We start from the raw sequence: 23,611 nt of genomic DNA, 5'->3' as shown, positions 1-23,611 counted from the left end.
TATGCAAGAATGAGTATACATAGCTATACAAGGGTACATCAAAGTGCAGGCTCCTTCCCTATCTCTCTGTCTCAAATAAATAAATAAATCTTCCCAAAAAATGAGAAAAGTGCAGGTCTACATAGAGAAAGACTGGTGCACCCTATAATTGATTACAAGTGATAGTAAACACTGATAGTCTGGTGTTCACCTCAGTTATAGAGTTTTATACCCTTTAAGAAATGAGCAGCAATGGGGCTGGCGCTTTGGCGTAGCAGGTAAAGCCACCACCTGCGGTATCAGCATCCCATATGGGCACCAGTTAGAGTCCCAGCTGCTCCATTTCTGATCCAGCTCTCTGCTATGTCCTGGGAAAGCAGTGGAGAATGTTCCAAGTGCTTGAGTCCTTGCACCCACGTGGAGACCTGGAGGAAGTGCCTGGCTCTTAACCGGCCATTGCAGCCAATTGGGGAGTGTACCAGCAGATGGAAGACTCTCTCTCTCTGTCTCTCTCTCTTCCTCTCCTTCTCTCTCTGTGTAACTCTGAGTTTCAAATAAATAAATCTTTAAAAAAATGAGCAGTGTAAATGTTAGTTATAGCTATGTAGTCTGTATATGAGCTTAACTCTACATTATATGAGGGAAGTTCAAAAAGTTTGTTGGGGGTGGGGAGACAGAGTTGTGGAGCAGTGGGTTAAGCCACCACCTGCAATACTCCTTGGATGCCTGGTCGGAACTTGGCTGCTTGGGCAATGGCAATGTTAGTCATAGGTATGTAGTCTGTCTATGAGCTTAACTCTACTTTATATGAGGGAACTTCAATAAGTTCCTGGTGGGGGGAGGGGCAGAGTCGTGGAGCAGTGGATTAAGCCGCCATCTGCATTACCATATGGGTGCCAGGTCGGAACCTGGCTGCTCCACTTTTTTTTTTTTTTGACAGGCAGAGTGGACAGTGAGAGAGAGAGAGAGAGACATAGAGAAAGGTCTTCCTTTGCCATTGGTTCACCCTCCAATGGCCACCGCAGCCGGTGCACTGCGGCCGGCGCATTGCGCGCTGATCCGAAGGCAGGAGCCAGGTGCTTTTCCTGGTCTCCCATGCGGGTGCAGGGCCCAAGGACTTGGGCCATCCTCCACTGCACTCCCTGGCCACAGCAGAGAGCTGGCCTGGAAGAGGGGCAACCGGGACAAGAACCCGGTGTGCCGGCGCCGCTAGGCAGAGGATTAGCCTAGTGAGCCACGGTGCCGGCCACTGCTCCACTTCTGATCCGGATCCTTACAATTGCACCTGGGAAAGCAGTGGGAGATGGCCCAAGTCCTTGGGTCCCAGCACCTACATGGGAGACCTGAAAGAAGCTCCTGGCTCCTGGCTCCTGGCTTCAGCCTGGCCCTACACCAGCCATTGTGGCCACTGGGGAAGTGAACCAGCAGATGAAGATCTCTGTGTGTGTGTATCTCCCTCTCTCTCTGTAACTCTACCTTTCAAACGAAATAATTAAATCTTAAAAGAAGGAGGAGTGGAGTCTTAAGTGCTAGGCCAAGTACTAACCCCTATTTTCAGCCTTTTAAGCACTGTAGTCCTACTCTTTTTTTCTCATGAAATTACAAAACATACACTTAGGATTATGAATGTATTTAAAACTTCTTGCTTCCTATTAACCTTCTCCACACATTACATTTAAAGCCAAACAATCCTATTCATGGTTCAATTTAAACATTCATGGTGAAATTTAAAACAAACAACAACAAGCTAGGATGTCATCTTCCAGCATTTGGCAATATCTCTTAGTGGAATTTGTGAAATCACACTGTTCTACTAATATACCATTGAATAAAATTTGATCCATCCCTCAACTTCTCTACGTGTAGCACTCTAACCTGTGAAGAAACTCCAGTCAGTTTACTTCTAGCTGAGGGTCTGAGTACTCTAAAGCCCAGTTAAACACAACAATGCTTTAAAATAAGGTGCATCCACCATTTGAAGAAAAAAATCTGTTTAATAACACTCATGTTTAATACTTGACCACATTAGTAGAAATTAGTAAGTCAACAGAGTGGTATTCAATGAGGAAAAGTTTCCTTTTTCGCATGAAAAATCTGAAATTTAGAAAGAGCACTAATTAGCAAGTCATCATTAACAACACAAACTATTGCATTAAGAATCAATAACACAGAGAAAGGCAAAAAATGCATTCCGCAGACACATAAAGTGAAGCTTCCCATATGCACCCATATTTCTATCTTTAAAAGACTGGATATTAAGATATTTTATCCTTGGCCGACGCCGTGGTTCACTTGGCTAATCCTCTGCCTACAGCGCCAGATTTTGTCCCAGTTGCTCCTCTTCCAGTCCAGCTCTCTGCTGTGGCCCGGGAGGGCAGAGGAGGATGGCCCAAGTGCTTGGGCCCTGCACCCGCATGGGAGAACAGGAGGAAGTACCCGGCTCCTGGCTTCAGATCGGTGTAGCACCGGCGTAGCACAGGCCGTAGCGGCCATTAGGGGAGTGAACCAACAGAAGGAAGATCTTCCTCTCTGTCTCTCTCTCACTGAACTCTCTCTCTGTCTCTCTCTCCCACTGTCTAACTCTGCCTGGCCAAAAAAAAAAAAAAAAGATATTTTATCCAAGTCACAATTCTGCCTTAAAGCCCACAAACTCATAAAACTCCTCCCATCTTCTGACATTCCATAACATTATCTGTACAACTCAATTCACAATCATATAAAATCACCTCTCAGGTTATGTTTTTGGTAATGATCCTGTCTTCCCCAACTGGAGTGCAAGCTCTGAGAGAAGGCCTCATATTTTATCACTATATTTGATCAGAGCCTGTGGCTCACTGGTAATATGTGCAGCTCCATGACCATTTTAAGTCATTCTTTCGTTTCTGTCAATCCTGATTTTTCCATGACTCTGTCCTTATTCTGTTCTCTAGTCTAGAAGTCATTCTATAGTATTATTCTTCTGTTTTGATGAAGTAAATCCCCTCTAAAATGTAGCCTGTAATTTTTTTAATTACTGTGTTTGCTGAAGACATAATCATAATCTAAACAGTGTCAATTCTGCACCCACAGTGAACAGGCCAAAATTATAAGATGTAGGCCCATCAGAACAACATTCTCTCATTACCTACTGTCTCAGAGTAAACTTCAGGTTATACAACTTACCATTTTCAGTACAGATTTTTGCTTATACAAAACCAAACAGGTTGTTAACAAAATACAAAGTGACACAACAGAAAATGGTATCACAAAAAATGACAAAGTTTCTTTCCATGTTTCACCTAGGATTAAAAATCACAAAAAAGGGAAGCATTAGAAATTTTTTAACTCTTTATGAAACTAAATTATTTTATAAACGTCTAGTAAATGGTAAATAACTGAGTTTAACTTGGCAATCCCTAACATATTTATCAGTAAATAGGAAAGCACAGTTGTGCTTGAGGTTAACATTGTTTTCATTTGTGCATGTTTTGTATAGTATGACTACACTACTGAACTTGTGGCACCTCTTAATTTCACTACAAAAAAAATGACCCCTCAAAGCATAGTTCTTATTTCCTAATATGAATTTGTTTAAAATTTGACCTTGTAAATTTTTCCTTAAAAATGGTATATTAGCCATGTGATTAAACATGTGCTATATATCTCCTAACTCTCAATAAGCCTTATGTTTACTTATATTATGCTTAAGTGAACATGAGTTGGTCTTCAATGAAAATTCCCGTGTGAGTAATGGAATTGGTCTTTAAAGGTCACTTTTAAAAAAATAAAGATTCATTTACTTGAAAGGTCAAGTGACAACTAGGACTGAGCCAGTAAAAAGCCAGGAGCCAGGAACTCCATCCTGGACTCCCACATAGTCTGTAGGAATTTAAGTACTTGGACCATCCAGTTAGATTAGCAGGAAGCTGGATTGGAAATGGGATGCAAACTAGCACTCCAATATGGGATGTAGGCTTCTGAAGCAGCAGCTTAACACACTGCACACAGCACCAGCCCCTAAGGTCACCTTTTTTTAAGATTCATTTATTTACCTGAAAGGCAGAAATATAGAGGGAAAAGGAGAGAGAGAAAGAGATCTTCTATCAGCTGATCCATTCCCCAAATGGCCACAACAGCCAGGGCTGGGCCAAGCTGAAGCCAGGAGCCAGGAGCTTCCTTCAGGCCATCTTCTACTGCTTTCCCAGGCCATTAGCATGGAGCTGGATTGGGAGTGGAGCAGCCCGGATTCGAACCGGCACCTATATGGGATGCCAGCAGTGCAGGTGCCCAGTCCCCAACACAACAGCACTGGCCCCTAAAGTCACCTATTTAAAAGGTAGCTCACATTTTAGAAACTAAAGGGAAGAAATACATTTTTCTTTTCTTTTTTATTTTGTTCTGTTATTGTAGGGATGAAGTTGTAATCATTCTTCTGTAAAGCAAGGAATCACCAATCACTAGTCAGACTTAAAAAGCAGACAAAGTTTGTCTTTTCTAAACTAATATCTCCTGCTTATTTGGGAATAACGTAGAACATCTTGAATCTTAGACCCAGATCTACAAACCTCGCCTGATTCTACCTTTTTCTTTGTTTTATTCCCTTAGGATCTTATTTTCTACCAGTTAAATTCCTTTGCTCAGCACAGTTAAGATTTGCAAGGAAATAATCCAAAGTAATGAACAATAATGCAAGTTTTCTGGAAAGCAAAATTAACAACGAGAGGCAGAAAGTTCCTTTGCTAAGGTTGTACCTTTGTTATTTCTCGGCAGAATCAGTTCTGAAGAGGATGTATTTTTATTTCTGAGAACATTATTGTCCTAGTTTTCTATAATTTGAAACATCCAGTAAGAAATATCCTCAAAAACTGAGACCACATGTGGTTGTATAAACTCTTTGTTTTCAATTTCAAAATCATGAAGATTCCACTGGGAGTGGTCATTTAGCCCAGCAGTTACGTGGCCCACATCCTAAGTTAGAGTGCCTGGGATCAATCACTGGTGCTGGATCCTCACTCCAGCTTCCTACTAATGCAGATCCTGGGAGACAGCAGTGGTAACTCCAGCAATTGGGTTCCTGCCACCTACACGAGAAACCTGAACTGAGGTCCTGATTCCTGGCCTCTTTAATGGCATTTGGGGGGTGAAGTAGTGGATAGGAGTGTACTCTCTCTCTCTCTATCTCTCTCTCTCTCTCTCTGTGTGTGTATGTGTGTGTGTTTCTCTCTGACTCCCAAATAAATAACATTTCTAAAAAAGATTCTGCCAAGAGATATTCATCAGAACAGAAGAAACCTGTTCTCAAATATCACTGATAAGATTGTCTGTAAAACACATAAAAGGATGTATATTTTGAAGATGTGGCTAAAAACATCATATTGAGGTTGAAGCTGTGGCATAGTAGGCTAAGCCTCTGAGTGTAGTGCTGGCATCCCATATGGGTGCCAGTTCATAGCCTGACTGCTCCACTTCCTATCCAGCTCCCTGCTAATGCACCTGGGAAAGCAGTAGAGGATGGCCCAAGTCCTTGGGCCCCTGCACCCATGTGGGAGACCCAGAAGAAGCTCCTGACCCCTGGCTTCGGATCAGCCCAGTTCTGGCCATTACAGCCATTTGGGGAGTGAACCAGTAGATGGAAGAATTTTCTCTCTGTCTCTCCCTCTCTGTAACTCCACCTCTCAAAAAAAAATCACTTACCATTTTCACTATATACCAAGCATTGACTAATGACAAGATTTAATACAGGACATAAGTTTCCATAGTCTCCAGATTTCTTATAGTGGAACAAACATGAAAAAAGTGAAACCAGTAAGTGTTCTTTCTAATTTCATCTATCTTTTGGTCATAATTGAGTTCTCCCTTGACCTGCCTATTTTCTTTTTCTCTATAACCCTTAGTGCTTTGGTTATCGCATAACCTTGGAGTAAAATATGTTTCATGAGGGTAGGGATTTCATTACTGCTATATCTCCAAAACCTGGAAGAGTCTGAAACATAGATGTTTAATACATATTTGACAAATAAAAGGAAATAATGTTAGCACTATATTCATAGGGAGATAATTATTCTACTATAGTAAAATCACATGAAAGGAGATGAATGATTGATAGAAATGATAATATTTGTCTGTACATACATTTGTATATGTATTTACAGCAGTAGTATCCATATATACATGAAAGAGCAATGGTGAGGTATTTTTCTTCAATTTTAAACAATTATTAGTAATTTCTAAAAATAAAGCTAGTATACTGGGAAGCACAATTATATTTTCCTCCCTCTCTAGGCTTTTTAATTTATACTGCTATATAATTTAAATTTTTTTTATCATAAGTCACTTTAAATCTGTGTTGGCAGCCAATGGAATATGAATTTTACTAATCATGACAGCTTACTTAGAAAAATCTTAGTTGGGCATAGTACTAGATACTCAGAGACAAGTGTATGCTGACCTGTTTTTGCTTTAAAATTTTTATTCTCTTGAAAACTGAAAACATAAGAAAATATTGATTAAAATAGGCTTCTGAGTTGGGCATGGTGTGCAGTGGGTTTAACTACACCTTGGGATGCATACATCCCTTACTGAAAAGCCTGATTTGAGTTCAGCCTACTCCATACTTCCAGTACAGCTCCCTGTTAATGGTATGAGAAGGCAGTAGAAGATGACCCAAGTGCTTGGGGCCCTGCCACCCACGTGGGAAACCCAGATGGTGTCCCTGGCTCCTGGCTTTTCCCTGGCCCAGCCCTGCCTGTTGCAAGCATTTGAGGAGTGAACCAGCCATGAAAGATGCCTCTCTCCTGGGAAAGCAGTGGAAGATGGTCCAAGTTCTTGGGCCCCTGCACCCATGTGGGAGACCCAGACGAGGCTCCTGGCTCGTGGCTTCGGATCAGCTCAGCTCTGGCCGTTGCAGTCATTTGGAGAGAGAACCAGCAGATAGAAGACCTCTCTCTCTCTCTCTCTCTCTCTGGCTCTACCTCTCTCTGTAACTCTGTCTTTCAAATAAATAAAATAAACATTTAAAAAAAAGAAGAAGAAAAGAAAGATGCCTCTTTCTCTCTCTGCCATTCAAATAAATAAATCTTAAAAGAAAAATTGGGCTCCTTCTCTCTCCCCAGAAAGAATTAGCATATTTTCTTTCCTGACTGTTATAAAAATAAGAATATTGATAACAGAAGTATAATAAGACTCCTAGTTCTAACTGAATATTAGACATTCAATAAATCTATTTTAGGTATTAGCTAATTTATCTTTTTCTATTTCTAGAGTACATGCAAAAGCCATTGATTTCCACAATTACAAAACACACTGACAGAAAATAAACTTTCCTAGAAAATAGTTTCTGTTATTTAGCTACTGTTCTTTGAGTTCATACCTTTCCAACATTTTTCATTACTCCACTCACTCCAAATCCCATCATCTGCACAATAAATGTTCACTTTGCTTCTTGTTGAAAAGCATAACTCATGACTTCCATTTGATGTTCTCATGATGCACATTTCATTATCAAATGTGGTGGTCTGAAGGCCAAGGAAAAAATAAGATGTCATTTGATCTAAATGCAGCTATACAAATTCCATCTGTCACTTCCAAAATAAATTTTATGACATAAAGTAAGTGCATAAAAAACTAGAAAGGTGTAATCTACCAGTAATTATCTCCCTGTGCTGTTTTTTAGAAAATCTTTGTTCTTTTTCTCTTTTTTTATATATACTTGAAAATATTTCTATAGTGATAATGGATCACTTGTGAAAGAGGGCAGAATTCCTCAGTAACTTTGGTAATATCTTGATTTGGAGTAGAGTCAATTTCCCAGATTCCATAAACTGGAAAATGCTACATACACTGAATTAGCAAAAGACAGTGCCATCATGTGAATGTCATCTCTATGGAAACTGTAGAGTTCATATACATGAAGCTTTTTTTTTCATCTTATTTTGGTTAACCTGCTTTAAGACCTGTGTAACAATGCATGACATGAAACTGCTTCAGATATGAGAACAACACAATGCTGGGTGATCTCAAAGGAAAAAAAATCACTGAGGTAATTACTTCAATTTTGCATTTCAAAGAGCTGAAGAATTTTCCTCATCCAAAATAACAGCTTTAATTTTGTTTTAACTTATCTTGGGAAACAGCATAATATAGTATAGACTTAAGTGAACTGGGATTCAGATCTGGATTCTAGTTGGGAGTGGTGTCATTTGTAAGTCAATGCATAGCTCCATAAACCAATTCAAGAATCAGTTTTCTCATCTGTATATGAAGTGAATGAATTAGTACCAGTGGCCCACCTGCTGGTCTCCATACTCGGTAAATTGGAAACCAATGAATAAAATTAACATATAGCAAGGTGGAGAATTAAAGACATCCCTATTTTGTTGGTGCTAGTTTTACAACCTTTGAGTGATTCCCCAGTTATCCAGCCCCTCTTCCCTGGTACAAGCAATTCTCCTGTATCCCTGCCTTTCGACCTGATGATTACTGCTCAAGTGGTTTTGTGATTTGTTTTGTTTTTACCTGAGGCCTCTCCACTATTCATTTTAGGTCCCTGGCAACGTCAATTTATTGACACACAAAATTGCAAACAAGGAAATAGATTATCTCCACAGTCCTATGTAACCTTAAAATTGAAGTGCTTGGAGTGGGTATGTGGCCTAGAAGTTATGCTTCCTGGCTCTGGCTCCTATTTGTTTGTTTTAAAGATTTATTTTATTTATTTGAAAGGCAGAGTTACAGAGAGGCAGAGGCAGAAGAGAGAGAGAGAGAGAGAGAGAGAGAGAGAGAGGTCTTCCTTCTGCTTGTTCACTCCCCAGATGATCACAACAGCCGGAGCTGTGCCAGTCTGGAGCCAGGAGCCAGGAGCCTCCTCTAGGTCTCCTATGCTGGTGCAGGGGCCCAAGGACTTGGGCTTGGGCCAACTTCTACTGCTTTCCCAAGCCAGAGCAGAGAGCTGGACTGAAAGTGGAGCATCTGGGACTCGAACCGGCACCCACATTAGATGCCAGTACTTCAGGCGACAGTTATGCCACAGTGCCAGCCCAGCAGCTTTCTGATAATGCACAGCCTGGGAGGTAGCAGTGATGACACAAATGATTAGGTTCTGGCTGTACAGACAGGACACCTAGATTGAGTTCCTGGTTCTTTGCTTTGGCCTGGGTCCAGCCCCAGCCATTGAGGGTGTTTGGTGAATGAACCAGCAAATAGACTAGCTAACACTCTTTCACTTTCTCCCCCTCTTTCTCCCTTTCTTTCTTTCTTTCTTTCTTTCTCTCACTCTCTCTCTCTCTCTCTCTCTCTTTCTATCTCTCTCTCTCTCCCCCTTCCAAACAAATAAAAATTTGAAAATAAATAAAATGTGTAAGATTACACTTTCAGACTGCAAACATTTTTCTTTTACCAACTAGATTTTTTGGCTTCTGGAAATTAACATGCATATTTTTCATATAACTGATCTTGATGCTCAAATTTACTATTTAAAAGGCTGTGTTGAAAAAAATTAAAAAAATAAAAAAATAAAAAAGGCCGGCGCCATGGCTCACTAGGCTAATCCTCCACCTTGCGGCGCCGGCACACCGGGTTCTAGTCCTGGTCAGGGCGCCGGATTCTGTCGCGGTTGCCCCTCTTCCAGGCCAGCTCTCTGCTGTGGCCAGGGAGTGCAGTGGAGGATGGCCCAAGTACTTGGGCCCTGCACCCCATGGGAGACCAGGATAAGTACCTGGCTCCTGCCATCGGATCAGCACGGTGCGCCAGCCGCAGCACACCTGCCGCGGCGGCCATTGGAGGGTGAACCAACGGCAAAGGAAGACCTTTCTCTCTGTCTCTCTCTCTCACTGTCCACTCTGCCTGTAAAAAAAAATTTTTTTAATTTAAAAAAGGCTGTATTAGTTATTCTTAAGTGTTGAAACTTAACTGAAAAGCAATCGCTGTTAAATATAAGAGTGGGAATAAGAGAGGGAAGAGAAGTGCAATTCCGGACATGCTCAAGCTGACTTGCCCCAAATGGTAGAGTTAGAAATATACCAGGGGATTCCAATTCAATCCCATCAAGGTGGCATGTACCAATGCCATCTCACTAGTCCCAGTGATCAATTTCTATTCACAATTGATCATAATGATAGGACTAAGAGGCAAAGGGATCACATAAACAAGACTAGTGTCTGCAAATACTAACTGATAGAATAAAAAAAGGTAGAGAACTATCAAACATGGGAAGCAGGATACACAGCAGACTCATAGGGTGGCAGATGTCCTAAACAGCACTCTGGCCTCATAATCAGCCCTTAAGGCATGCGGATCTGGCTGAAAAGCCCATGAGAGTATTTCAGGCATGGAAAGCCAAGACACTCTGGCAAAAAAAAAAAAATGACCTAAATGAAAGATCTCTGTGAGTGAGGTCCCAGTGGAAAGAACAGGTCATCAAAGAAGGAGGTAGGTACCTTTCTCTGAAGGGAGGAGAGAACTTCCACTCTGACTACGACCTTGTCTAAATATGATCAGAGTTGGTGAACTCAAAAGGCTTCCATAGCCTTGGCAACTCATGACAAGAGCCTAGGGTAATTATTGATGCCATAAACAAGGGTGTCAATTTGTTAAGTCAACAACAGGAGTCACTGTGCACTTACTCCTCATGTAGGATCTCTGTCCTTAATGTGCTGTACATTGTGATTTAATGCTATAACTAGTACTCAAACAGTATTTTACACTTTGTGTTGCTATGTGGGTGCAAACTGTTGAAATCTTTACTTAATGTATACTAAACTGATCTTCTGTATATAAAGAAAATTGAAAATGAATCTTGATGTGAATGGAAGGGGAGAGGGAGCGGGAAAGGGGAGGGTTGCAGGTGGGAGGGACATTATGGGGGGGAAGCCATTGTAATCCATAAGCTGTACTTTGGAAATTTATATTCATTAAATAAAAGTTAAAAAAAAAAGGCTGTGTTTATGACTTTCTCAAATAAATGCAATATTCTTACCACCCAAGCAATATCGCCTTCAGTGAACTCAATTTCATAAATAAAGCACTTGGCTGGGATAGATCCTCTTGGTATGCTCCACTGCAGGTTAACTTCAAGTAAATTCTTCACGTTAATACTAAGATAGTCTGGTGGCAAAGGTTTCACTGGAAAGCAAAAGGAAATCATTTCAACGTGGTGATTGTGAAGTTTCAGCAACAGTTCTCATCCAAAGTTAGGGTTACATGGTAACAAGCCTCCAGGGACAAATCCGGGGTTTCAAGACCATTTCCTCTGAAAGGAATTAAAATCAGATCCGCTTGCCAACCAAAATGATTCAGAGACTTGGTTATTCTGGAAACTAAGATTCTGATAAGCCACACATTGACAAGTATTTTAGTTCGAGGGAAAGGTAAGAACATCCATATCATTACAATCATTTTAATATTTTGTAGCACTGGAAACACAAACACAACCAGTACTACTAATACTTTTACTATCACCTTATTTAATGCTTATGACACTGTACCAAAGATATTGCACCATATCTCATTTATGTCTCACGACAAACCTATGTGGTGGTCCTCTGAAACCTTCATTTTCCTGATAAGGAAATTGAAAAATATGTGAAATAATTTACACAAAGTCATACATCTAGAAAATGGCAGAGCCAAGATTCACACCCAGATCTGGCTGACTGGAGAAACTGTCACTCTTTTAACTGTTAGTACTGAGAACAGAGGCTCACAAAATATCCACTCATTTGCCTATTGAGGTCTAGGAATGACCAGACAAAAGTACTATATAGCTGATGGACTCTGTGAAGCTGAGAGATAAATTACAAGTTCTAAATGAAGATGACACTTGATCCTCCATTCACTTTCTTATCTTCCATTCTTTCATGTTTAATAAGAGCTTGCTCATACATTATATGGGCCTCATACTTTGTTCTGGTTGCATTCCCATACCTATCTATCTATCTATCATCTATCTAACTAATCATCCTTCTTTCTCTGGTGATTATAAATAATTATAAACAAAAAAACAATGAATTTGAAGTTGATATATCACCTATATTCTGAAGCTGAAAAATGAAATAGCTGGATCTAATAGACTTGGATTCTGATGATCCATTAACACAGACATAGAAATCTTTATAGTCTGGTGACTCCAATTGGGGAAACCTGCATCCGACATTTTTTCCATTAGCCTTGATATAATCAGTACACTGTAATGCATGATCCAAGCCCTCATACCTGTAAAAAGAAGCATTATGAGAATTGTATTTAACAATATCTTCAGATATCATGGTACTCCATTTTCAATTATATTAAGACAACACATGGATTTTAAAAATCACTTAATAATATGCAATATTTATTGAGCACCTACTGTATGACAGTCCCTATGATAAGTGCTAGAGATTCAACAGTAAGGAAAGCAGACATAGTCGATGATTAAGAGAAGCTGAGATTTATATAAATAAGAGTGCATGGTGCTGGCGCTGTGGCTTAGTAGGTTAAGCCACCGCCTGCAGTGCCGGCATTCCATTTGGGCACCAGTTAGAGTCCCGGCTGCTCCACTTCCGAGCCAGCTCTATGCTATGGCCTGGGAAAGCACCAGAAGATGGCCTAAGTCCTTGGGCCCTTGCCCCCACATGGGAGACCTGGAGGAAGCTCCTGGCTCCTGGCTTCGGATCAGCACAATTCCAGACATTGTGGCCAATTGGGGAGTGAACCAACGGATGGAAGACCTCTCTTTCTCTCTCTTTCTCTCTCTCTCTCTTTGCTTCTCCTTCTCTCTTTGTGTAACTCTGACTTTCAAATAATTAAATAAAAATCTTAAAAAAATAGTGCATTATACCATCTTTAATATTTTACTGGGGAAGTTATTTTAGAAGAACTCTGACTTTCAGATAAATAAACCTTTAAAACAAAATCTCAGAGAAGACAAAACACATCCCTATGATAAAAATGTAGATACCGTCTGGACAATAAAGAGTTATAAACAGTCACAGTTCAGAGAAGAATTGAACAGAAGCTGACGTGATCAGGAAAGTGTTAATGAAACTGGATACCAGATGGGCCCTGAAGAACGTATAAAAGTTCATGAAAGAAATAGACTGTCAGGGGGCATTCCAGATGGCAATGCACACAAAAGGCATTAAAAGTCATAACACGGGTGAGAAAAAAATGTAGAGATGGATCTAAAAAGAGTAGAACCTTCGCACTGGTCATGATAGATGACAGTGCTGGAAAGGCAGTGATAGAGTGAAGCACAGACTTGAATGGCAGCTAGATTTTGTCTTGGGAGCAATGAGTTGCCACTGAAGGTTCTGAACAAGGGAGTTGCATATGAAAATGGCAAAGTAGGAGGATAAAGATGGCTTCGACGTGAAGAATAAATAGGAGCGGGGGGAGACTAAAGCAGAATGACCATCATTTGGTAGGCCACAATAATTACCCAGGTGCAGAATGAAGGGAGCCTACAATGGAATTCTTACAGTACAAAACAGAGATGCAGCCTTGCAAAAAGAGTCAAACACGTTGACCACACTACTGTGAAATAAGTATGGAATGAAGCAAATAGAAGAGCCACGATGGCTTTAAGTATAAAAGCCTCAAGGACAGTTAACAAAGGTAAGAAGTCAGAAAACAAGATCCATTTTAATAATTTCTTTCCTCAAAAGGCAAGAATGTAAAATACGCTACAGTTTCTGTGTGTGTGTGTCTCTCTGCCTTTCAAATAAACAAAAAAAATACATTTAAATATGTCAAAAAAAATTTTAGGTTATAATTTCCTCAATCTAAAGGATCCAAAACTTAATCCAGTACAAGATATATAAAATATATATATGTATAAAATATATATATATATAAAATATATATATAAGGATTCCTTATTTTACTCATTGAATACTTCCCACTGTATATAGCTTAAAACCACTTATTCCCATTGAAAATTCCAAATAATTGTAAAGAGCCAACATAAGTATAACTGGTAAATGCAATGAATGTAATTTAGGAAAATATAGTTAATCATACTGTGGATTAATGCTGGTAGATGTTTTCCTAATATTTAATTCCAATTATGCAATTACTTACCAATAAAACAAGTAGTAATTGGCATCAAAGTGTACACCCTTGCCAGGTTCCCAAGAACAGAGCAAATTTTGCCAGTTGTAATATATGCAATCCATATCTTTAATTTTGGTTTCCAAATTTCCTAAGAAATGAATGAAATATGAATCCTTGAAAGGTGTGATGATGAATAATTCGTGAAATTGCTATGCAATTTTACTTCATTTCCTTTGACTTCTCTACTTCATTTAGCATTCAACATCATAAAGAATATTTCAAAAGAGAGTTATTGGAAATCACTTCACTCTTAAGTGGGATATGCCAAAGCAAAAACATTTGGAGGATTCATGATGCCAGTATAAGCATAAAACACGGATTAAAAGGATTATTCTAGGATGTTATGAGCAGTTGAGCAAATACCAATGCATGTTTACTAAGATGACCCCAAACTTGGGAATTATATTAATATAAGAAATGTGGGTTTTGCAAAACACATTTGCTAATTTAGAGAATTCAAAAAGGCCAATCACCCACTACTATTTTGTGTCACATTGTCAGAGAATCTATTGTACACATGAGTACACTATAGTGCATAAGAGTTAAGAGACTTATTCCTTACATACAGTATTCCGATAGTATTAAATTTAAAGAGATCTATGATTTAACCTTGTTCTGGCATCCAGTAAGTAGCTTCTGACCACAAACTTCGAACTTCTGATCCATTCGTGCATTGCTTTGGCAAAAGCGTGTGGATTTTGGCTTCAATGCCCTTGTTTAGATCAAATCCATATTTGTAACGTAGATTCTTAGTAATGACAGTCTGATAAAATGATGACACAAAGTCAAGCTTGGAAACAGGTATGGTATGATAAGCCATATTAATAAGACTAAGAAATCATTAATATTCTGGAGAGTTCATAATATCTAAGACACTCCTGAGGATGATTATCTGATACAATGCCCCGAATACATTTCTGGCAGAGCTTACCTATATATCACATCATTCCATACAATCGTTTGAATAACATCTCACTCAAAACAAAACCAAAAATGAACTACTAGAAGGGAAGAAGGTTCTAGAGCAGAAACTTGACCTTTAACCAACTTGGAATTAAATAGATAATTCTCACTAACCATATGCACATTTCATGGCAAATAATTTGTTACCTTTTAAATATAATGAGAAACCTTGAGAAATCACATAAAGTGATATTCTGGAGGTAACCAGAGAAAGTCAGACAAATTACGAGCTCCTAGAGAATGAAAAACATAAATTCACTGCACCACAGCACCAACCCCTATGTTATTTATGCTTATGTACCTCCTACCCCACAGAGTGTGGAGCACAAAATGCGCCTCATTCAAATTGTCCCTGGAAACCACAAAGCTCAATTAAGGAGATAAAAGAATGACTTCTACGACCGAAATCCTTGAATGAGCACGTTTGTTGAAAATCTGAATTGCTAATGATTCGGTAAACTTTCATTAAACACTTAGTATAATACACATATGCAAAGAACAATGCCGTGTCTTTTGTGGAAGTGTATAGATAAATAAGGTTTGATTCCTACAGAGACACACCTCACAGTCCAATAGCATTCATAAGACTCATGTCTAACTATATAAGTAACCGTAAAGCATGCTAAAATGCATAAGTGCTCTCTTTCAAGTCCATATTCCATGGGACCAAGTATCTTTTCTGTGCACTTCCAATAGTAGACCTTACAATGGATGGGATGAAAATATATGTGACAGGATGCTTAGAAAATAGAAGCAGGCATGAAAGCTTGCTACAAACTAATTAGAACCACTGAGATTTGGGAATTGGAGTGGGGCATTGAAGTGAGGACTCAAAAGAAAACACCTAATGATCACTCTGATGGTACAAGTATATGCTTTACTTACCTTCCATCTTCCACCACCAATGCTTCGAAACTTTAGTTCATATTCTACTGCACATGCCTTGAAATTTTCCAGAGATACTGGAGGTTGCCATTGTAAATACAGGAAACCTAAATATCCAGGATCAACTATCTCAAAATCCTCAGGGGGATTAACTGAAATAAAATCACCAATATATTTTGATTTTTCCCCATGGAAAAGATTGTTAAATACAGATATATAGATTTTTTTCTAAATGCTGATCAACCGAGGAATACATTTAAAAATGTGCTACATCTATGATATGGGATATTAGTAAGTCATAAAAGGGAAAGAAGTACTGACCCATTCTACAACATGGAAAACACTGTGCTAAATGAATGAAGCCAGTCACAAAAGATAAAAAAATTATATGGCTCCATGAATATGAAATAGCTACAATGGTAAACCCTTAGATAGAAACTAGATTTGTGGTTGCCAAAGGCCAAAGGGAAGTGGGAAGTGGAATGGAGTATGACTGCTAATGGACAGAGGGTTTCTTTCGGAAGTGATGAAATTATTCCGGAATTTGATAAAGCTTTTTTTAGAAATCCAGATTACTGCTATCCAAAGGGATCTTCAAAAGTTCATGGAAAATTCTCATTTTAATTACATTTTCCCATGCATTTTTTTTAAAAAAATTTATTTATTTATTTACTTATTTATTTGAAAGGCAGAGTTACACAGAGAGAGAAGGAGAAGCAGAGAGAGAGAGGTCTTCCATCTGCTGGTTCACTCCCCAATTGGCCACAATGGCCAGAGCTGCGCCAATTTAGCCAGGAGCCAGGAGCTTCTTCCGGGTCTCCCATGCACATGCAGGGGCCCAAGGACTTGGACCATCTTCTACTGTTTTCCCAGGCCATAGCAGAGAGCTGGATTGGAAGTGGAGCAGCTGGGACTTGAACCAGTAGAAAGCAGTAGAAGATGGCTCAAGTGCTTGGGCCCCTGCACCCACGTGGGAGACCCAGAAGAAGCTCTTGGCTCCTGGCCTCAGATTGCATCAAAATAAACATCTTTTCATCCATTTTCTACAAACTTTTGAAGTATTCTTGTGTGTGTGCAAATAAATATATATCTATGCTTTAGATATTTATATATAATTTATACAAATATTTGTATAATATATAATATTTTATAATAAATATGTTTATGTGTATGTATTCTGCATCTATTCACATATATTACACATCTATACACATCAGTTCACACACACATCCTATACAAGGAGTCTACAAAGTTTGTAGCTCCAGACATTGTAACCATTTGGGGAATGAACCAGTGGATAGAAGATTTCTGTCTCTCCCTCTCTCTGTAATTCTGCCTTCCAAATAAATAAATAAGTCTTTAAAAAAAAATGCACACTTCTCACAAACTTTGTAGACTCCTTGTATAGGATGTGTGTGTGAATTGATGTGTATAGATGTGTGAGTGTAATATATGTGAATAGATGCAGAATACATACACATAAACATATTTATTATAAAATATTATATATTATACAAATATTTGTATAAATTATATATAAATATCTAAAGCATAGATATATATTTATTTGCACACACACAAGAATACTTCAAAAGTTTGTAGAAAATGGATGAAAAGATGTTTATTTTGATGCAAGAAAATTTTGAAATTCATGCATAGCCATTTTCATAATAAGAATTTTCCACAAACTTTTGAAGACTGCTTGTGTGTTTGGCTGTGAGTGTGTGTATGTATGTGTGTGCATCCTAGTACATAAATATACACATTTAATAATTCTATAAAATTTCCTACTAATAAATCAAATAGTACTATAACATTCCCCTCTTATTCTCTTACTAGCAATTTCCACTCATTTCTGCCAAATCATTTACTTTAATAGTTCACTTCATAATTTACTGAGGTGAGACAAATATGGCACAGATTATTTTCTGAGCCAGGACTCCATCTCCTCTAAAGAAGGTCTCTGCTGAGGATGAAATGAAAATCCTGTTATTTCAGTCCTAAAGATTAGAAATTGCTGTCAAATGCACTATTGTAATCACCTTTTTTGATAAGAAAAGTTCATTAGACATGATTTAATAATTCTATAGTTATTTGTTAATTTTATTTTAAATTTTGTAATTTTTTCTTATTAATCTAGCTATCATAAAAGGTAAGGATAATTATTAAGAAAAGTTTCCAATTAGTTAAGTACCAGGCAATGACCTTTTTTTTTTTTTTTGACAGAGTTAGACAGTGAGAGAGATAGACAGAGAGAAAAGTCTTCCTTCCATTGGTTCACCCCCCAAATGGCTGCTATGGCCAGTGCGCTGCGCCGATCCGAAGCCAGGAGCCAGGTGCCTCCTCCTGGTCTCCCATGCGGGTGCAGGACCCAAGGACCTGGGCCATCCTCCACTGCCTTCCTGGGAAAGCAGACAGCTGGACTGGAAGAGGAGCAACCGGGACAGAATCCGGCACCTCAACAGGGACTAGAACCCGGGGTGCTGGTGCTGCAGGCGGAAGATTAGCCTAGTGAGCCACGGTGCCGGCCAAGCAATAAGCTTTTAGGTATTTAACCTATGTGGATCCTTTAAAGAGTTCATCGAAAATGCTTATTATGAAAAATTATGCATAGGTTTTGAATTTTTGTCTGACAGTATACTTAACTTTTCATTCCATTTTCAATAAACTTTTTGAAGTATCCTTATATCTTTTGTGCATGAGTTTCTGGAATATCTCTAATAACAATCCATCTACTAGTTATGCACTTCCATAGGGCAGGTTGAAAGGACAGTTATTATCCCTAATTTTAAAACTCTTCTAGGGGCTGGCGCTGTGGCACAGCAGGTTAACGCCCTGGCCTGAAGCGACGGCATCCCATATGCGTGCCGGTTTGAGTCCCAGCTGCTCCTCTTCCAGTCCAGCTCTCTGCTATGGCCTGGGAAAGCAGTAGAAGATGGCCCAAGTCCATGGGCCCCTGCACCCACATGGGAGAGCTGGAAGGGCCCCTGCACCCTCATGGGAGACCTTGAAGAAGCTCCTGGCTCCTGGCTTCAGATCTGAGCAGCTCCGGCCGTTGTGGCCAATTGGAGAGTGAACCATCGGATGGAAGACCTCTCTCTCTCTCTCTCTCTCTCTGCCTCTCCTCTCTCTGTGTAACTCTGACTTTCAAATAAATAAATAAATCTTTATAAAAAACTTCTAATATTAAGTTTATTTAGATTTTTTTAAAGATACATTTCAATAGAGTTTTGTTTTGTTTTCTGTTCATTTTTAATTACTACAAGCTTTGCATGCTCTAAGGCTCAAGGCCTTAGAGAAAACACAACTTTCAATTATGTAGGCTTTTTATAAAGCTTGAGTTACATAAGGTTTAAATAAAAGTTTATTTCTACAATAGCTGAACAACAACAACAACAACAAATCTATGCCACTGGAGCATGTCTTTGATATAGTAATTAGGATGTTGCTTGGGACACCCACAATTCCATATTAGAATGTTTGGGTTCAAGTCTCAGCTACATTCTGGATCCCAGCTTCCTGATAATGCACACCCTGGGGGGCAGCTGATGATGGTCCAAGTGTTCAGGTTCCTGCCACCCACAAGGGCAACACAAATAGAGTTCCCAACTTGTGGCTTCAGCCTGGCCCAGCCCTGGCCACTGCAGGCATTTGGAATGTGAACCAGCAGATGAGAGATTTCTCTCTCTCGCCCACTCCCTCCCTCTCTCCCCAACTCCCTCCCTCTTTGCCTTTCAAATAAGTAACAGTATAAAAAATTATTAAGGGACATCATTAAAATCCATATAAGGTGTAGGTTTACCTTTTATCTCAAGATCTGAAGACGAAGTATAGCCAAATGCTATGCAAATGAGAAAGATAGCCAGGCATCTGTTATACAAACAAATGAAAGCCATTTCTCCAAGGTTTACTATCTTGATATCTCCTAAGAAAGAAACATATAACATTGTAATTTTGTCTTACTTCAAGCAATCAAATGGCTAAATGCTATTAAAATACTTTGAGCAACTCAGCACCTCTACCAAGCAATAGGAAAACTGTATTCCCTTGAACCATGAAAATAGAAATAATCAAGTTTGGAACAAATACAATTAGAAAGGGAGGGTTCTAGTTCCATCATTCTAATGAGAGATAAAATAAGGCAAAAGAAAAAAGCCCTGTAACTCTTCACCTGCACACATATACTTTTCTACATGCTACGAGCAGGACACAGTACTTAAAAATAGCCTTCAACCTGTCAGTGGAGTCAGATCCACCAGAGTGTCCTTGTTGGTGCATAAAGGGAATTATGACATCATTAGTCTCCATAGCAATGCTCTCTCCTAGCAACAAAGACAACACACTGACACATTATACTCTTCTAAAGGGAAAAAAGGTATTTGAAAGTTATCTGACCACTGAGAAAGTTCAAAGCCTACATCAGAAAGCTCAGATAACTCAGAATTTTACTTTATTTCTCCAGAAATATAAAATAATCATCATCTATTCTTATATCTGTCCACTTCTGTCCCTACTTCCTGTATTAGGAAATGACATCATCACCCTCCCAGTGGCCCAAATGAGAAACTTGCGAATATTTACATCATTCCTTTTGCATACAATCTCTCCATTTTCACTACCACTTCCTGAATTTAAGATCTCAACCTCAAGGATCTCCTTATCTAGTCTTTGCTGCCTGCAAACTATCTTCCATATCACCTACAGTGAGAATAACCTTTCTAAAAGGCAAACCTGGGACAGTGCTGTGGCATAGTGGGTGAGGCCACCGCCTGCAGTGCCGGCATCCATATGGGTGCCGGTTCGAGTCCCAGCTGCTCCCCACTTCTGACCCAGCTCTCTGCTATGGCCTGGGAAAGTAGTGGAGGATGGCCCAAGTGCTTGGGCCCTTGCACCCTAGTGGGAGACCTTGAGGAAGCTCCTGGCTCCTGGCTTCGGATGAGCTCAGCTCCGGACATTGCAGCCAATTGGGGAGTGAACCAGCAGATGGAAGACCTCTCTCTCTCTCTCTCTGCCTCTCTCTGCCTCTCCTCTCTCTGTGTAACTCTGACTTTCAAATGGATAAATGAATCTTTAAAAAAATAAAAAATAAGCCGGCGCCGTGGCTCAATAGGCTAATCCTCCACCTTGCGGCACCGGCACACCGGGTTCTAGTCCCGGTTGGGGCGCCGGATTCTGTCCCGGTTGCCCCTCTTCCAGGCCAGCTCTCTGCTATGGCCAGGGAGTGCAGTGGAGGATGGCCCAGGTGCTTGGGCCCTGCACCCCATGGGAGACCAGGAAAAGCACCTGGCTCCTGGCTCCTGCCAGGATCAGCGCGGTGCGCCGGCTGCAGCGGCGGCCATTGGAGGGTGAACCAACGGCAAAAGGAAGACCTTTCTCTCTCTGTCTCTCTCTCTCACTGTCCACTCTGCCTGTCAAAAAAAAAAATAATAAAATAAAATAAAAAATAAAATAAAAAATAAAGAGCAAATCTGAATTTTTCACCTCTTAAAACTATAACACCATTTCACTGCCAAAGAATACAATTTATCCATCTTTTTACTCCTGAAGAATATTGGCTTTATGATTACAATTTAAAGGAGTCAGGCCTACACAACATACTAGATCAAAACAACTATTGGTAAAGCAAAAACACCACATAATATACTCTGAGTCTATATTCCTTGAACCAGTAACTTCACAAAAGTTTAAGGATTAAAGATCAATTATCACAACATTCAAGGACTACCTTTATCTATCCTTTATGGACTAATTCAGCAGGACCTCCCTCTCTCCCCACCCTACCCTCTTCATCCTACCTGGTCCATCTGCAAAGTTCTAATGTTGTAAGCATCAGTTATTACATCATAGAATCTTGAGGTCAAATTTTTGAAATCATCAGGTATACTAAAGGCAATGTTGGTCACACTCTCCTTTAATATACTGGAAGGTCAAACTCAGATTTGCCCAAGATTATTACATAGCAAGTTGTTGAAAGAGTTGGAAATAGGGCAGAAATATTTTGATTCCCAGTCCTGTGTATTTCACCCTGCTATGCTTGATTTAGCATTATGAAAGCTATTCCTCCAGGACCCCACTGTTTAAGTTTTCCTTCGGTTAATTAACCAGTCTAAGTCAACATCATGTTATATTTCAGAAGTCTACGCATCATAATACCCTATGCCATTTCTCTTACTGAGATCCAGCAAATTTCTCTTCTCAATTCCTCCTTCCCCATCCAGCAGACCATGGCTGCTCATTAATGCATCTGTAAATGCTAGGTAGATTGGGTTACCACAGATTACAAATCCTCCACAGAGCTACTCTAATAGATTAAAATGATCTCACTGCTTACTGTTGGGCCCAAAGAAATAGATCTGACAAAGATGCAGTCTCACATGTTCCCTATAATGACTAAAAACCTCTGGGGCTGGCATGGTGGCATAGCTGGTTAAGCCACTGCCTGCCACACCAGTATCCCATATGAGTACTGGTTGAAGTCCCAGTTGCTCCACTTCTGATCCAGCTCCCTGCTAATGCATCTGGGAAAGCAGCAGAAGATGGCCCAAGTACTTGGGTCCCTGCCACCAACGTGGGAGACACAGATGGAGTTGCAGGCTCCAGACTTTGGCCTGGCCCAGCCCTAGCCATTTGTGGCCATTTGTGGAGTGAACCAATGGATGAAAGATCAAAGATTTCTCTCTCTCTCTCTCTCTCTCTCTCTCTCTCTCTCTCTCCCCCTGCAATCCAAATAATTCTTCAAGGAAAAAATTCATTCTATTTCATTTCTACAGTATTAAAACCTAACTCAGACTATTCTGAATCAGCCCAACACATTTAAGGAAAGGTAGGAAATAGGTTTCCAGAGTCATTTGATGGATTAACTCACATAAGGAGTTCCTAAATTACATGTAAGCATCCAACCTAGACTTTCCCCAACGAACATAAAAACAGTTCTATTCTGGGTTGCAGGATTTTTAGTAATACAATGAGTTTTTTTTTTTAAAAAAAAAGGTTTATTCACTTATTTGAAAAACAGAGTGATGAAAGAGAGAGAGAGAGAGAGAGAGAGAGAGAGAGAGGGAGGGAGGGAGAGGGAGAGGAAGAGAGAGAGAGAGAGAGAGAGGGAGAGGAAGAGAGAGAGAGAGAGAGAGAGAGAGAGAGAGAGAAAGTGCTTCCATTTGCTGGTTTACTTCCCAAGTGCCCACAATAACCAGGACTGGGCTAGGCCAAAGATAAGAGCCTGGAACGCCATCCCAGTCTTCCATGGGAGTTAGAGGGACTATAATACTTGAGTGATCACCTGCTGCTTCCCATGGTGTGCATTAGTAGGTGGCTGGATAGGAAGTGGTGTGGCTGCATACTTGAATCGCCACTCTGGTATGGGATGTGGGAGTCCCAAGTAGGGGCTTAACCTGCTGCACTCCTACATCTACTCCAAATTAGGGGCTTTATATACTGTATAGTTACAAAGGAGACCTGAGTTTTTCACAAGTGGGAGGAACCTGAGGACAAAAGGAAGGTGAGAGGGAGGAAACACAGACAATATTTTTTTTTAAGTTTCCAATATACTCCACACCCCCAGGCCACAGTGGACAACCACTCATCTGGTCTTTTTTTAAATATTTATGTATTTATATGAAAGGCAGAGTTATAGAGAGAGAGGGAGAGGTAGAGATAGAGAGAGGGGAAGAGAGAGAGAGAGAGAGAGAGAGAGAGAGAGATCTTCTATCTGCTGGTT

General features: G+C 39.9%; 1 protein-coding gene across 2 annotated transcripts in view; it reads right to left on the bottom strand.

Moving 5' to 3' along the window:
* Window positions 1-1,953: 1,953 nt before the first annotated feature.
* Window positions 1,954-23,611, bottom strand: part of IL13RA2 (interleukin 13 receptor subunit alpha 2) — a 65,034-nt gene continuing 43,376 nt past the window's right edge. Inside the window, exons 1-10 of one of the 2 annotated variants that reach the window (XM_051827271.3) lie at window positions 20,066-20,160; window positions 19,697-19,819; window positions 15,895-16,046; window positions 14,656-14,809; window positions 14,014-14,134; window positions 11,981-12,165; window positions 10,931-11,076; window positions 7,328-7,472; window positions 3,142-3,257; window positions 1,954-2,073 (exon numbers count right to left, since the gene is read on the bottom strand). In XM_051827271.3, coding sequence (XP_051683231.1) covers window positions 2,038-2,073; window positions 3,142-3,257; window positions 7,328-7,472; window positions 10,931-11,076; window positions 11,981-12,165; window positions 14,014-14,134; window positions 14,656-14,809; window positions 15,895-16,046; window positions 19,697-19,819; window positions 20,066-20,075 — 1,188 coding nt within the window. In that variant the 5' untranslated portion in view covers window positions 20,076-20,160 and the 3' untranslated portion in view covers window positions 1,954-2,037. Of the gene's footprint in view, window positions 2,074-3,141; window positions 3,258-7,327; window positions 7,473-10,930; window positions 11,077-11,980; window positions 12,166-14,013; window positions 14,135-14,655; window positions 14,810-15,894; window positions 16,047-19,696; window positions 19,820-20,065; window positions 20,161-23,611 lie in introns of those variants that run through there. The other variant, XM_008272903.5, reaches the window with a different exon arrangement.

The sequence above is a fragment of the Oryctolagus cuniculus genome, chromosome X, assembly GCF_051225735.1.
Source record: "Oryctolagus cuniculus isolate XC-2025 breed Fujian yellow rabbit chromosome X, ASM5122573v1, whole genome shotgun sequence".
NCBI lineage: Eukaryota > Metazoa > Chordata > Mammalia > Lagomorpha > Leporidae > Oryctolagus > Oryctolagus cuniculus.
This window is presented reverse-complemented; position numbering and strand designations above follow the sequence as displayed.